Source organism: Chionomys nivalis, chromosome 18 (genome assembly GCF_950005125.1).
Source record: "Chionomys nivalis chromosome 18, mChiNiv1.1, whole genome shotgun sequence".
Lineage (NCBI taxonomy): Eukaryota > Metazoa > Chordata > Mammalia > Rodentia > Cricetidae > Chionomys > Chionomys nivalis.
The window spans coordinates 53,246,353-53,262,239 of record NC_080103.1 but is presented as its reverse complement, the minus strand read 5'-3'; the positions used below and the strand labels follow the sequence as shown (position 1 = coordinate 53,262,239).

General features: G+C 43.7%; 1 protein-coding gene across 2 annotated transcripts in view; it reads right to left on the bottom strand.

Annotated features, from left to right (window-relative positions):
• Positions 1–15,887, bottom strand: part of Syde2 (synapse defective Rho GTPase homolog 2) — a 33,601-nt gene that overhangs the window by 11,909 nt on the left and 5,805 nt on the right. The window contains exons 2-4 of one of the 2 annotated variants that reach the window (XM_057792860.1): positions 10,705–11,400; positions 7,286–8,370; positions 3,252–3,378 (exon numbers count right to left, since the gene is read on the bottom strand). In XM_057792860.1, coding sequence (XP_057648843.1) covers positions 3,252–3,378; positions 7,286–8,370; positions 10,705–11,400 — 1,908 coding nt within the window. The remainder of the gene's footprint in view (positions 1–3,251; positions 3,379–7,285; positions 8,371–10,704; positions 11,401–15,887) is intronic. The other variant, XM_057792861.1, reaches the window with a different exon arrangement.

Genomic DNA, 15,887 nt, shown 5'->3' with positions numbered 1-15,887 from the left:
AGTGGGAAAAAGCAACTGGAAAAGGAATGAGGAAGCCTGAAGGACAGGAAAGGCTAGAACTGGAACGGAAACAATTCCAAATTTTAGCAATAAACGGATTCTGAATCTTAGGAGTGAGTCACTGACGTCGAGTTGACGAAGAGGTCACCTGGCACCAGGCCAGGAGGCACATGTGTCACGAAGCCTACCTGATACTTGGGAGGCTAATGCAGGACTGTAAATTCGAGGCCAGTCGGAGCTATTTAGTGGGGCTCCGTCTCAATAAACAAGTCACTCAGGATAACAAACCTAAGAATCTAGTGTTCGGAATTTGGTGGTTGCATGTTAAAATCATTTAAAATGATGGAATATATAAGCAGAAAGAAGGTATCAAAGATTTCACTAGACAGACTTCACACACTCTGTCCTGTGCCTGTTCTAAAACACAATGCATTCCATCTGTTCCAGACGAAAGGACTACTAGAAACACATTAGCTTCTGAACACATAGTGCACGCATTTCGTTCCTTTCCTGCGTTTAGACTCATTTAGCTATTGTTTTCCAGAGTTTATGCAGAAATGTAGCTCATGCAGAGGAAACACACGAGGCAACGTCACCACTGGCTAGTTCCCAAACCCACGGCACTCTGTCTTTGGAGGCCCCGTGTGTAATTTATCCCAATTCCACCGCTGTTTCTCAAACAAATCATGTCATTGTTTTTTGTATTTTTTTTAATCAAGAAAGGAGCTCCAAATTCTTTTGTAAAATAGTTTAACTGAAATGGAATAGTGCAAATAACAGAGGCAAGAACCATGTAGTTTGTGGCTTCAGACTCTCCTATTTAGAAAAGAAAGTTACAAACCAGGTCTTCGCGAACCTATATTCATGTCTACAAACACTGCAAGTATCCAGACTCCAGGTCCCTTCTTAAACAAAACAATCAACTCAAATCACACCTTCCATCTCTACATACTCAGCGGCGCTCTTATTCCCAAGCTAAGGCTTCACTGAGACAAAAATTTACTTTTAGTTTATACTTTCCTAGAAATAGCTACCTCTATACAATTTTCCTTTAATGAATTCTTAAAGCGAATCCTTTGCTAATTTTACAAATTATATGTTATCTCTTTTTTTAAGTAACAAGCCTCTCTTTACAAAAGACGTAGTTTCTGATTTGTTAAAAATTCATCCAAGCCAGGTAGAGAAGGCATGGGAGGAAGAAGCGGGACCATCTCTGTGAGTTTGAGGCCAGCATGATCTATATAGCAAGTTCCAGGTCAGCCAGAACTACATAGTGAGACCCTGTCTCAAAACATAAAATGAGGGCTGGAGAGACAGCTCAGAGGTTAAGAGCATTGCCTGTTCTTCCAGAGGACCTGGGTTCAATTCCCAGCACCCACAAGGTGACTCAGAACCATCTGTAACTCCAGCTCCAGGGGATCCAAAACCCTCACACAGACATACATGCAGGCAAAACACCAATGCACGTAAAATAAAAATAAATCATCTTTAAAGTTTCAAAAGAAAGTAAATAATGAAATATTCATAAGAGAGGAAAAATACCTTGGTTTGCTTCTCTTAGTAGTGAACTGCTTGAGATCAGAGTTACATCGTTCAAAATGACAGAAAACACTCTAGAGAAATAAGCCACTCAGCATCCCGAGCCAGAACCTCAACTATCCCTAACCTGCAACACTAAAAGTAAACTTCAAGGTACAATATCAGTAAGCAGTAAGCGAATTTTTCTTAAATGCTTGCCTAAACTTAATCGTGTATAAAATAAGAAAACACATCAAGAAAAAAACTATTAAGACAACTAAGCATAGAAAACAAAACTATCAAAATACCCTGAGGCCAGAGGAACCCACTGGGGCATCTACGGATGGAAGGCTTTGACGTCTGGGTTTGCTTCTCAATAGTCTTGGGTTGGAGGGGATCACATAGGGGAGAGAAGACGAGCCTGGTCAGGAGCTGTGAACTATGAAAACCAGGTGAACAGAATGGATGCACCTTTACACTGGCCCCCAAACGTTAGTAATTAAAAGGAAAGAAATTGTAGGCGGAAAAACAGACCCAGAAGATTATTGGTAAGGTGAGGAGCAGCCTCAAATTCAAACACCATTCCTGTTCTCCTCACAATACCCGCCTCGACACCACAGTGCTGTCTCACACTGTCTGGAACCTCTCCTGGCTCTGCATTCCTAAACTTTCCATCTCCTCCAAACTTTCCAAGGCTCTTCCTTCTTCGTCTGCCTCCAAAGTTTTAGATCGCCCAAGTTCTTGTCTTTATAAACTTTTATGGACAGTCTTGGATTGACTTTCCTTTATCAGTCACTCTCAACAAGCTCCCATTATTCAAGTCCCCACAATTGCTAGTGCTGTTTCCAGGGCTAGACACCTAGACAGCTGTCGTCACTACTGGGAAAAAGATGTCTCTGCACGCTGGGCACGGTGGCGCTGACCCAGAACCCCAACACATGGAAGGCTGAGGCAGGAGGATTGCAGAGTTACTTAATGAGACTTCAATCCTCACTACAACTTTCCCTCAGCAGCAGATGAGAACTCACTCCACTTGATCTCTCCATCCCTATCTCCTACTTCAAAACCTCGTGGGCAACTTCCCCAACATTTCTGCAGCTAAAACAATATCCCCACTCCGACACATTTATTTCTGCTGATAGTACATGACCAGCAACGTTTCAGAATCATTCCTCTTGCTTGGCTTTGGGTGCTTGTTTGCGCCCTCCATCCCCATACCTCCCCAGCCCACTCCCCACCCCCACCCCAGCTGCACTGGAAAAGCACCATGGTTCCTTGACTTCCTTCTCTTCAACCCATCACACAGCTCCCAAATTAACATCCCCCAAAACAGTCTTCAATGACCCCACTCCCCTACTCAAATATCTTGACTGGACCCCTTCCGCCTATTAAATAATCTAAATTCTCTGATCAGATGGGCCATTTCCTTTCCACCAATCACCTAAGCACCAGTCAAATAGAACTCCTGAGCCATTTTAGCTCTCCCCATGAAGACTCGGATCTGCTGTGCTGAATGTAACCCAGGTCTCACTTCCCCCATCACTGGCTGTTTAAGAATAGAGCCGTATCTTAATAACTCCCCTCAGAAAGTAAGACTCACAGTCTATGGGGGAAGGAAAGTAAGACTTCAGAACAGAATCAAATCAAACGCAGGTCATAAAAGTGTATTTCCACTTTCTCTCCTGCAGGTGTAGTCTTTCCAGAATGAACACAAAATGAAATCTATTTTTTACCTGTTATTACATTTATATCTGGGTACTGGTTTTCACACAGACCAACAGTTTTGCTATCCTTCTCAAAAGCCTCGCGAAGCTCTTTCTTGACAGCTGCTGAACCACACAATCGATACAGGCCTACGACCTAGAAACAAAACGCCACGTTACAGAGAAGATAATGAATGCAATGGCATAAATCACGTGAACTTGGCAACCTGTCATCGCAACACCTCAAATGCAGCTTCTGAGATCTCAAATTAACTGATTATACAGTGATGGGAGAAAAAACACGTTTTAGGTAAATAAATAAAATGAAAAAATTAAGAAGGTAAAATAAGGTCTATTAAGTAAAATAGTAATAAAATAATAAAAAGGTAAAATAAAACCTACTTTAAAAAGTTCCACAGACAGTGTTCACCAGAACCTACAAAGTACGTCTTAGGAACCCACCGCCAGCTCTTCTAATTACTACGTCTTCGGAAGCTCAATACGCACCCAGGGAGAGGAAGCCAAACTGATCTCAAAAATAAATAAATAAAATAAAATAAAAATTTTAAGAAAATCCCTGATTAATCTACTGGATTCTTTTGAAAAACTAAACCTCAAGAAATTTAAGGAGATGGGGGGGGGGGGTATGGAGTCCAGCGACAATCTCCCACAGCACAAATAGCCTGGTGTGCTGGCTCACAGGTGCAGTTCCAGTCCCTGGGAATAGGAGGGTCAGGAACTCAGGATCACTCTTAGCTGCATAGTCAATTCAAAGCCAGTCTGGACTATAAGGGCCTGTCTCAGAAGAGGGGAGGAAAGGAGGGAGGGAAAGAGGGAAGGACAGGGATTGAATTTAAGGAGAATAAGGGGTTGCCACCCATCCTTTCAAATCAAAAGGCTATTTAGAAAGCAGCCACCCTGAGCTGAAGGAACAGTTACAGAAAACTATTTCACAATAATGAGCCATGAGCAATCCTCAAAAGCTTGAATTAAGGATCTGCAGAGAGTACTCTAAGTGACCTAGAAGAGAACAGCAGAGAGCTGGGCTCCATACGGGAGAGCATCACCACCAACGCGGGCAAATGATATCTAGAGAACTCGATGACTAACTGTACTAACTGAAACAAGGTCAAAAACCTGAATCTACTTCAAAGAAAGACCCACGCAAAGTGCTCCTACTTGCCAAAGGATCCACACAGGGGAAAGCCAAGGAAAGTGCTAGAAAGACAATTCTCATTTCAAACTCCTAACTGAAGTCCTGGGTCATGCATACATACTGAGAACAGCATGTTAGGGCTAGCATACCTCCTCGAGAAACACGCGAAAACACAGGTAGGTGCGCACACACATGGTGCACAGACATACATGCAGGCAAATACCATGCACATAAAATAAAATAATAATTAAAACGGAGAATGCAGGTGGCTGGCAACATAAAATCTCGAGACATCACCTCTCTATCATGGTCCTGACAAAAAGAATCCATTTACTGGGGAAAATCCACAGATAAATTAAGTTTGTTATTTCAGGCTAAACTATATGTTTAAAATATGCAGTACAAAGAAAATATAGGTCAAATGTTAAATAAGATCAAGGGAAATGATTCCATAGTAAAGGAACCAAGTTTATTATAGTCCTTTTGATATAGGCCCATTTAAGTATAATGAAGTCCTATAGTAAGAATTTATATCTTTGAACCTGAAGACAAAATAAACCTGAGAGACTAAAGTACTATTTAAGACAGTAGGCAATAAGCTGATCAAACATTTTACCCCCATCACAGGTTTTTAAAGGCTAAAGAAGATGTGCCATGTGCAGCAAAGGAAGGACATTCAGGATACAGCCCTCCGTTCAGAGGCTGACTGAGGTATGAACACTTCAGTTACAGTGGACGGGCCATGACTGTGATCTCTGGAGAAGCAGAAGCAGCCGTGTGCAGAGAGCAGCTACAAGATCACATGTCCATGTCACACCTCCTCTTTGGTTTTCGCAGTGAAAAAGCAAAGACAGTAACAAAGAAGCAAACAAAACATAGACGGGGGACTGGGTGGCAGGCTGCAGGTACAGGTTTAATAGCCCCTGTCCACTTGGTCTCTCAGATGGGGAAGAAGGAAAGGACTCAAAACAAATACTTCTTAATATGCCACTTTCTAAAACGATTTTTTTTAGTTATTATTTTATTATGTGTACAGGTATTTGCCTACATATATGTCTGTGTACTATGTGAATGCCTCGTGCCCATGGAGGCCGGAAAAGGATGTTAGGTCTCCTGGAAATGGACTTACAGACAGCTGTGAGCCACTATGTGGTTGGCGGAATCGAAACCAGGTCCCTCTACACGAGCAGTCAGTACTCTTAACTGTTGAACCATCTCTCTAGGCCCAAAAGACTTATTTTTAAGTGTGTGTGAGTGAGTGTGAGAGAGTGAGCAGCAAAAACTCTTGACCACTGAGCCATCTCTCCAGCCCCCAGAAACACAATCCTCACAAGGTAGCGTTGCACACCTGCAATGTCGGGACTTAGGAGGCGGAGACAGCAGGGTCAGGAGTTCAGGAGCAGCCTCCGCTACCTATCTGGTCTAGTAAAAACAACAGAAGTCCAAATGTGCTGCTGAGAGCTTCTGGGCCACAGGAAATCTTTATTTTGGACTACAGACATTTAGTTATCTGTCCTGAGTGTGCACCCGTGTGCCACAGTCCACACGTGAAGGTCAGGCTCGTTTTCTCCTTCCATCAGGTGGGTTCCCAGGGATCAAATCAGGTCAGCAGCCTTTACCTGCTGAGCCTCTGCCTAGTCCAGGAATCTTCCTTAAACTTTTATACAAATAAGAATCACTGCTAAAAGCAGCAGTCTTTGAGAAAGAGTTTCTCTGTGTAGCCCTGGCTGTCGTGGAACTCACTCTGTAGACCATGCTGGCCTGGAACTCAGGGAGCCACCTGTCTCTGCCTCCAGGGATTAAAGGTGTGCACCACCATCGCCTAGCTTCTCTATGCACCTGTTTTTCTGCACCTTTCAGAGCATAAACTACTAGAGTACTGCTTGAGAGCCTTATTTTAATTTTAAATTGAAGTTTCTATTTAATGATTAACTTGAAAATCTACCTAATCTCTGAGCTTCTACACAAGGTGGGGGTGGGGACAGAAGAGGAAATGGAAAACGTTATGCATAAATTAGCTGGCTGGAAGCCGGACTGTAATGCAAAAATCTTGCTCCAAAGGCAACATCAACTGGAGAAAGAATCACGTGTCTGCCTTGAAGTCCTTCTGGAAGGTTACACACCCCGTTTCTGGCTACAATTTTCACACTGTGTTAAAAAGAACAGGGTTTTGTTTCTTCTACAGGTTGCCTTTGCGTCCTATTTTAGAAGTGTGGAAAGATGTTTCTCTGGTTAAGAGCACTGGCTGTTCTCCCAGAGGAGCTTGGTTCAATTCCTAGCATCCATACGGCCCCTCACGATTGTCTGTAAATCTAATTCCAGGGCATTGCAACACCCTCTTCGGGCCTCCATGGGCTCCGGGCACACACCGAGCAGGCATAATACCCGTACACATAAATAATAAAATTAACAAACAAAATGTGGACACGGGTTCTGATCATTAGGAACTCTCCTCACCTTGGGTACGGACCCAGAGTAAAGAGCCGGGTAAGTTTGGACTTCTGAAGAGGGAACTGGGAGAATCAGGATGAGGTTAATCTCAGGTGTCAAGCCAGGTCTTGTGACCCACTGTTGGAATGGCCCCAGAATTTCAAAGCACACAGAAGTATGTATTAAAGAACCAAGTCCTTCTGTGATATCAGCTTTTCAAGACAATTCGCTGTAAAGCAATCTAGTCCTAAACCCCACGCAGTTCCATCTCACAACATAAACTGTGGCATCATCTAGCAGGCTCTCAAATCACGGGCAACGAAAGCTAAGCTATGACACATTCCAAAAATAATGCAATATCAATACAGCAGGGTTGGGGGGATGTTTAAATCTCTCTTGTTTTTTCAACCTTAATTCCTGTTCCCCAGACTTTACAAGCCATCAATAAAGAAGAGAGTGGGGAAAGACAGTGAAATACCTGGCAGCCCCTCTTCTCAATTTCCACGATACATTTCTGTATCAGCAGCGGCACCATCGACCCCGCGTTTTCTTTCTCCACAACCTTCTGAATGTCAACACCAAACACGACGGACTCCCGGCTTTTATCCAGGCCGTGGAGAGAATTCTCCCACTGGTCCATGAGGGTCACCTTCACATAAATAAGGCCTCTGGGTTCAAGTTTGACCGCCAGCTGGTGTGTCTTCGTCACTCTGAAGAGAGTGGGCAGGACAATTGTGCCATGACAGCACACTCGGTTTCTCCTCGGAGTGGGCTCCCAGCTGAACACCACCAGCTTCAAATGCTGTGCGTTTTCGATCTCTATGTTGAAAGTGTGGTCCATGTCTAAGAACGTCGTCCGACAGGTGAGCAAAGCTGTTCTGGCTTTGTTCACCGAGTCTACCTGAATTGCACAGAAGACGTCTTTGGAATCCATCCGGGGTGGCTTGAGCCCCTCTGCTCCATAGAAGTGCACGCTCATAAGGCCCGATATGTACTGTGAGCACTTGGGCTGATCGGCAAAGCTGTAGTGTCTAAAGGCATCTATATCTATATCGTTTTTGCTACAACTGCTCGGAATGGCTTCTCTTCCTTTCCCGAGTTTGTGCTCGGATCCGTGCTTGCTCGATTTGGTTCTAAGTTCGGGTGAATCTCCATCGCTAAGGTAACCACCCTTACAGGAATACTTCGAGCTCCCGGTAGCTTTCTTCTGGTAGCTGTGCTGAGACGAAACAGTGGTATCAAGATGGTACCGGCTTATGACGTTCCTGGTCGGGTTCCCAGAGGGGAGAGGGGCACCATGCGGCAGCTGGCGACAGCTGCACTTGGAAGGGGTACTCTCTGGACTGCTTATGTCGTGCGGGGGTCCCCTGGCACCCAGCTTCCGGCTGAATTCTGGCAACCTTTTCATCTTCATGGACAGTTTCCTCACAGTGCATGGAGATTTTATTTTATCTGGCAAAGACCAAGTAATGGAACTGCCTTTCTTCGCAGGGCTGGGGCTCGGAGAAGACGGCTCCACAGCTCTCAATTCAGTCCTATTTGCAGAAACCAAGACCCCAGGACCTTAAAAGCAAGAAAGGAAGTTACTACAAAGAGAAGGGCACCAACTTCTTATTTCTGCTTTAGAAGCCAGCTGATGCTCCCGTGGTCAGGGCCGCAGGGCCCTTTTCACACATCCCTCTGCAGTGCTCTCCAGCAAATGCAGATCCCTACATGGTGGCTTAAGTTTTGGAGCAACTGGAAATGCCTCTAGCTCAGAACATTCAACTAGAAGGACAGCTCTAACATCCTAACACTGCTGTATTTATACCCTCTAAAGCCAAGGGGTGCACAGAGCAGTGTCCATTAAAAAAAAAAAAAAGTTAAGCCAGGCGGTGGTGGCACACGCCTTTAATCCCAGCACTTGGGAGGCAGAGGCAGGCAGATCTCTGTGAGTTCGAGGCCAGCCTGGTCTACAGAGCTAGTTCCAGGGTAGGTACCAAAGCTACACAGAGAAACCCTGTCTCGAAAAAAACAAACAAAACAAAAGTTAAAAAACAAAGAAGTCTGTAATTGGGCAGCAAAGAGGCTGTCTTTGTTCTGAAAGTCTACTAGGCTGTTCTATATCCAATTAAACTTCCTGGTGAATTGGTTCTGGCACAACACTGATAGAAGATGCTAAACAATCCATTTTTCCAGTTAGAAAGGACAGATTAATCAATTTCATTCTTTTAGTCTGTACATGTTCCTACTAAGTTTTCAAATTAATCAAACAAAATAAAAATATTCTCTGAAGCCAGGTGGTGGTGCGCACCTTTAATCACAGCACCTGGGAGGCAGACACAGGAGGATCTCTGTGAGCTCAAGGCCATTCTCGCCTACAAAGTGAGTTCAAGGACAGCCAGGCCTACACAGAGAAACCCTGTCATGAAAAACGCCCCCCACAGTTCAGCATCATCCCAATTATTTCATATTCGATTTTCAGATTTTTTTATATTTATTTATTATGTATATAATATTCATTGTACATGTATACCTGCAGGCCAGAAGGGGGCACCAGACCTCATTACAGATGGTTGTGAGCCACCATGTGGTTGCTGGGAATTGAACTCAGGACCTCTGGAAGAGCAGTCAGTGCTCTTAACCGCTGAGCCATTTCTCCAGCCCTATTTTCAGATTCTTGTATACTCCTTTAGATAAAGATCCAATAACCTTAATACCAGAATCTAATCTTGGCAAAACTATTTCAGGATTAAAGTGAGCATGTTTAACTGCTTAGAATCAGCAAATTAAATCGTTACCAAGAAAGTCGCCCTCCACCCATCCCTGTATCCTAACGACAAGCATTGTTCCATGCAGAGAGAGACTACTCTGAGTATGCACACTGAGTTTTTCTGGTGAACAGTTAGTAAGAAATGAAGGGCTTGCCTACCGGACAAAGCATGCCTTGTACTGCCAACCACAAAACAGTCCTACTGGCTCACTGGTCTAGAACATTCTATAGTAATCAGGGTCCTGTTTTATCTAACATTAACCTATTTTGTTATAGAAAGGCTACTCAGTGTATTAAACTGCTCTGGGTTTTCCTAAATTATTAAGGAATTTAATAATCTGATTCTTTTTCTAAACTGTTAATAGACAGTTCCTACTGGAGTCATTCAGAGATTCTACAGCAGACAAGAGGGAATTTATTAAAGCAAAATGTAGGGCTACAGAGAAGGCTGAGCGCGAAAGCGCCTGCTGCCAGAAACATGAGAACCTGAGTTCAAATCCTTGGAGCTCATGTGAGTCAGTAATAGGTGTTGCTACAGTGAAAGGGAGGTGGAGAGGTGCAGCCTAGCCTGGCCTGACGCAGTGGTGAACAATGAGAAGAACTTCCTGCCTCACACAAGGAAGAAGGGTGAGGACAGACACCCAAGGTTGTCTCTAACCTCCGCGAGTTCTGTAGCGTTGGTGTGCCCTGACTTACACACAGGAACAAGCACACACGTGCACACACCACACTGGAACAAACACACACATGCACATTCACACACACACACAATTGCTTTGATTTTTAATATTTAAGAGTTGAACTACTACAAAATTCTATTGTCACTGAAACTAGAATCATATCAACTAAAACACAAAACAGCTATGAGAAGTATAAAATTAAAGATGCTTAAATACAGAAATTTATGCACTAAGCCAGAGGGGCTGGATCCTCCAGGAGCTGGAGCTACAGGTGGCTGACTGTGAGCCAAGGGACGTGGGTGCTGGGACCCAAACTCAGGTCCTCTGCAAGAGCAGCAAGCACTCTTAATGCAGGTCTGAAATGTCTTCACTTTATACACACATACAGCCGACATCATCTGGGTTTAGTGCTAGGAACTGTCAAGGAGTAGGAAATAGAAGTATCAGGTGTACACTCACGTTTACCTGTAAAAGCAGATTTCAGCACGGGGCTGTCCTCTGCCGTGATGCCTTCCCGTGTCCTGGGGCCTAACCTTTGCCTGCGCTGCTGCATAACCTCTGTGGACTGGATGGAGTCTACAGGGCTAATTCCATCTGACCGTGTGCTCAGCACCTCACATGCATGCTGGGCAGGACACAGTCGCTCTTCACCATGCGGCTCGGCCTTCCTCAGGTCTCTCGCAGACACCACATTCGCACGAAGAGCAGGGAGCTTCACTGTGGTAGCATTCGCCTCCTCAAGACTCAAGACACCCGCCGCGCCAAGCTCGTCTTCCTCGGGGATGGGATTGTACCATATCTCCCCTTCATCATCAGCATCGTTGTCCTCACTGAAGTCTAAAGAGCAGTTTCCTGAGAATGCGGAGCTGGCGGCATCACATGTCGCATGTGTGTAGTGTTCCCTGGGGGACTTGCAGAAAGGCCGCGACAGCGCATATCTGGGTGGTGACACAGGGGAGAGCGGGACATTGCTTCTCTCTTGGCATCGCTTACTCTCTTCCAGACTCTGAGACCTCAGGGTGCTCTGATACAGCCAATTGCGTTTCTTTGAGACAGTGATGTTGTTAAGGGGCTGCTGACCTCTAAGCTCAACATTATCCTGTACATCTTCAGGTTCCCTTTTCTTCGATGGAGACCCATAGACATTTTCAAATAAGTCTGCTTCAAAGGAGAAACGAGAGAGCATAATAATGTCAGGTACAGCAGGAAAGACATGTCACTTCAGATCAGCTATTAAAACGTTTAAAAATAAAAATGATATTAATTATATTCACAGATCAAAATCAAATCACAAAAACTTTTTTCCATTGAAATATAATTCTAATTTAGAAATCCAAGTGGGTATATAAGTGTTATGAAATTCTAAGGGATAAACAAGTGAACAGTGCCTTTATTGTAAAATACAACGGTGCTCAAGTCTTATGCTAAGCAAACTATTTGATCTATAGAAAGTTACTAAAGAATTAAAGTATGCTTTTAATTGATATCTGAGTAACATTCAAGGGACCAAAAGTCATGAGAAAGCACAAGTAACATTCTTTTACTTTCACGAAGACTAATTTTTAATAAAAGCCTTTAAATTCACATAAGGAACAGATAAATATTGAGCAAAACAGTGATCTAATAGCAGCGATAACAATGCATTAAGCTATAAGACGCTTCATAATAAACAAAGAATTAGGTCCATGTATAATCAAGGCTTTCAGTAACCTTCCATTTACTGAAAAAAAAATTTTTTTAAATGTAAATTTACCATTCTCTTTTAAACCTAAGCATGTACCCAAATGCAATTAGACCAAATCCTTCATCGCAAACTGAGGTTCCAGGCCAGATATTTCCAGATACATAATTTAGACTAGCTATTCTGTTTGCTTGTTTTTCGATACAGGGTTTCTCTGTGTAGTCCTGGCTGTCCTGGAATTTGCTCTAAAGACCAGGCTGGTCTGGAACTCAGAGATCCACTGCCTCTGCCTCCCGTGTGCTCACTTGGCTAGACTAGCTCTTCAGAGCTCCTACAATGGAAGACCCTTATCTACTCAATGAGTGACCACTGTGTGCCGAGCAGGAGAAACAGCAGTAGGGAAGGGCTGAATCTCTGACCCTTCACAGCAGTGGTCTCAACCCTCCTAACACTGGGACCCTTTAGTACAGTTCTTCATGCTGTGTCGACCCAAACCATATAATTATTTTGCTACTGTTATGAATTATAATGTAAATATCCGTGTTTTCCGATGGTCTTGTGACCCCTGTTGAGAACCAGTGCTACAGCAATCCTGCGAGTATGAGTGGTGTTCAAAACTAGGTCTGTCTCTAAAACTAGCAACCTTGCGCCTTCCCAGACCACATAGCCCACTAACAGTAAGAAGTGACTGTCTCTGAACATAAGACAGCCTGCATTTTACCGTATGGGGCACTGCTGATAAAAGATAGATGCTATGTAAAACCCTACTCACCAGAGCCAAGTTCCTCCCTGGGACCAGCTAGTTGGCAAATAGAAGCGGCAGCTTCCCCACCCCGACCCCTCCCTTGCGGAAGGACCATCTCCACCCTCCAGGTCTGAAGATGCAAACATGACACATACTCGATAAGATCTTGAGATGATTTCCTTTCAATATTTTTAATTAAGGAAAACTTGATTCTAGCGTCTCTCTTTTTGGGACCAGAGAGATGGTTCAGTTAGGAGTACTTAATGCTCTCACGTTAGACACAAGTTGCGTTCCTAGCACCCATATCAAGAAGCCTGCACCCCTGGAACTCCAGCTCCAGGGGATGACTCCTCTTTTGGCCTCCACAGGCAACCATATTCACACGGACATAGACACATAATTGAAAAATAAGCCAGGCCTAGTGGTGCACACCTTTCATCCTAACACTTGGGAGGCAGAAGCAGGCAGATCTCTAAATTCAAGGTCAGACTGGGCTACAGAGGGAGTTCCAGGGCAGCCAGGATTACACAGAGAAACTAAAATAAAAATAAAATACATATTTTTTAAATTTTTTTCTTCAGTTCTCTCTCCTCCGTGCCCAAGGATAACAAGAACAAGGATCTCGGAAGTGGCTAGGGCTCTGGGTTCTCAGGGATCACAGGCTCTTGCCCAGTGCTCTGAAGTCTAGAACGACCTCACCTTTCAGGCCACATCTCTCTCACTGTGTAATAGCATATCAGGCCTGTATGAGACACTGTTTACACATAGTTCAGACACAACGACAAAGCCGAAGCTAGAAGTCACATCTTGCCGATCTTCTCAGAGCTCCTTAGCAACACCCAAAAATTTATGTAGCTGGACACAGTATTTTGTGTCCTGCCATTGTTTTTCACATACTATCCATCCCACACCATTCCTGATGGGCATCCACATGCACTACATTCCAAGGAACTGGAATGAGAAAAATAAATCTATTAGCACCTTATATTTAAGCAAGTTGATGTGTTTAATCAAAGAGTAATACTACTAAAAGGAACAAGTGCATTGCGAGACACTCACTATTTTTGTTATTGTGCATGTGGTATATAGAGTGTGTGAACATGTGTGTGCATCCATGTAGAAGCTAGAGGCTGGATCCCCTGTAACTGGAGTTACAGAAGGTTGTGATCACCGTGTGAGTACTGTGAACAAACCTGGGTCCTCGGCAAGAACCGGGATCTAAACCACTGCGCCTTCTCTCCATCCCATCATGCTTTATTGAGACAGGGTTTCTCACTGAACTCGGAAGGCTGTGTGCAATCCTCTCTCCTCCCTTCTTAAATTAAAAACTAATGCCTAATTCAATTGCACAGATTTTAGAGTTAAATCTTGCTTCAGATTACAGATACACAAGAAGATAAAAGTAAAAACAAGTATGCAAAGTTGAAGGGCAAAATAAAAAAAAGCACTCTCTTACAACGATACATTAGTTGCTATAGTTTCCAAGTTCTAACTAAAATGATTTTATTTTGGGGCTGGAGAGATGGCTCAGAGGTTAAGAGCATTGCCTGCTCTTCCAAAGGTCCTGAGTTCAATTCCCAGCAACCACATGGTGGCTCACAACCATCTGTAATGAGGTCTGGTGCCCTCTTCTGGCCTGCAGGCATACACACAGACAGAATATTGTATACATAATTAATAAATAAATATTTAAAAAAAAATGATTTTATTTTGAAAATCTGTAAGAGAATGCAACAGTGGCGACTTTGGGAGAGTTTTTCACTGAGAAAAGTAGGCTGCATAGTGGTAAACTACTTGAGCCCATTTTATTTTCTCAACAATGATTTCATAGTAAAGACAGAGGGTGTAGTATACTGAACATTTAACTGGTACGTCTCTCGCAGCATCAGCTGACTAAGCAGCAGTGCATTTCGTCGTTAACTGGAAATGTCCAGCATCCACGGCATCTTTCCATTGCTCCAGAATCCAGAAGCAGTGTCCTTCCTTCTCTTTAAAACCCTCAAATAAAACCAATTCTATAAGCATCAGACATTGATGCCTATGCTTAGGTTTTGTTGGTTTAAGGAGATGAACCTGTGTGTGCACTTCCCAAATAAATCTGAAAGGAGGTGGAGAAAAGACACATTTTCTTTTCTTTTTTTATGACTAGCAATAAAAACCCTGAAGCAAACTATGCGCTCACATGTGACAGACACATCAGAGACTGAAAAAGTAGAAAGGAAAAGTTTGAGATGGTTTTCTTTTGTTTGTTTGCTTTTTGCTTTTCCAAGACACGGTTTCTCTGTGTAGCTCTGGCTGTGTTGGAAGTCACACTGTAGACCAGGCTGGCATAGAACGCAGAGATCTGCCTACTGGGATCTCAGGAGGTGTTTGACAGGGCAGCACAGAAGAGAGGGGAGCAGGATAAGTAAGTACTGCTGGGGGTGCTCTCTAGCTCAACCTCAAAGCTCCCCCAGGCCTAACTCCTCAATCTTCTCACACCCTGACTGGGTAAGGCAGTATCCTCACGACGCCTGCCAAGCACCTACACTGTACCGCATAATTTTAGTATTCTCACAGCGGCCCAAAAAAGCCACAAGAAGCTGAGTATCTTGTCTAAAGTCAAAGAAGCATGGAAGGTTTGTCCAGAAGTCCAGAACCTATAGACTACGGTTCTTCCACATTCACCTCTCTGGCAGATTCCAAAACTCCAACACTGATTGTGAGAGATGGGATCAATTAAGATAACTGCTCAAATACATCACGTATTATAAGTAAGTACTAACTATTAATCCATACAAGATTGAAGCAGAGAACTCTGCTTTGCTCTAACTGGGGTCAGCATAAGCATCAGGTATTAAATAAGAAAGTCATTCCAAAGCTGAGGCACATGAGAACTCCAGGCCCTTACTAAAGAGCGGACTTCCAAACGGTACCATCTGTCCACCAAAAGCCTATTAAAACGCAGAAGCTCAGGACCCTGCCCAACTCTACGGTTTTCCAGGAGGTCCATAGGCACACTGTTTGAAAGCATCCTTCTCAAACAGCGAACACCAAACCTTCTGCAACAAGGGCCTAGAAAACAGCCTAAGATGTTCTCAGAAGATACACAGACATCTCTTTGATTGCAAACCATTGATTTAGAAGCACAGGACTTTCAAACCAGCAGGACACTATTTTCTGCTGATTTTGTAATTCTCAAAGTTTTCCAGCCACCAGCAACTCCAATGTTCCATGGCGCTC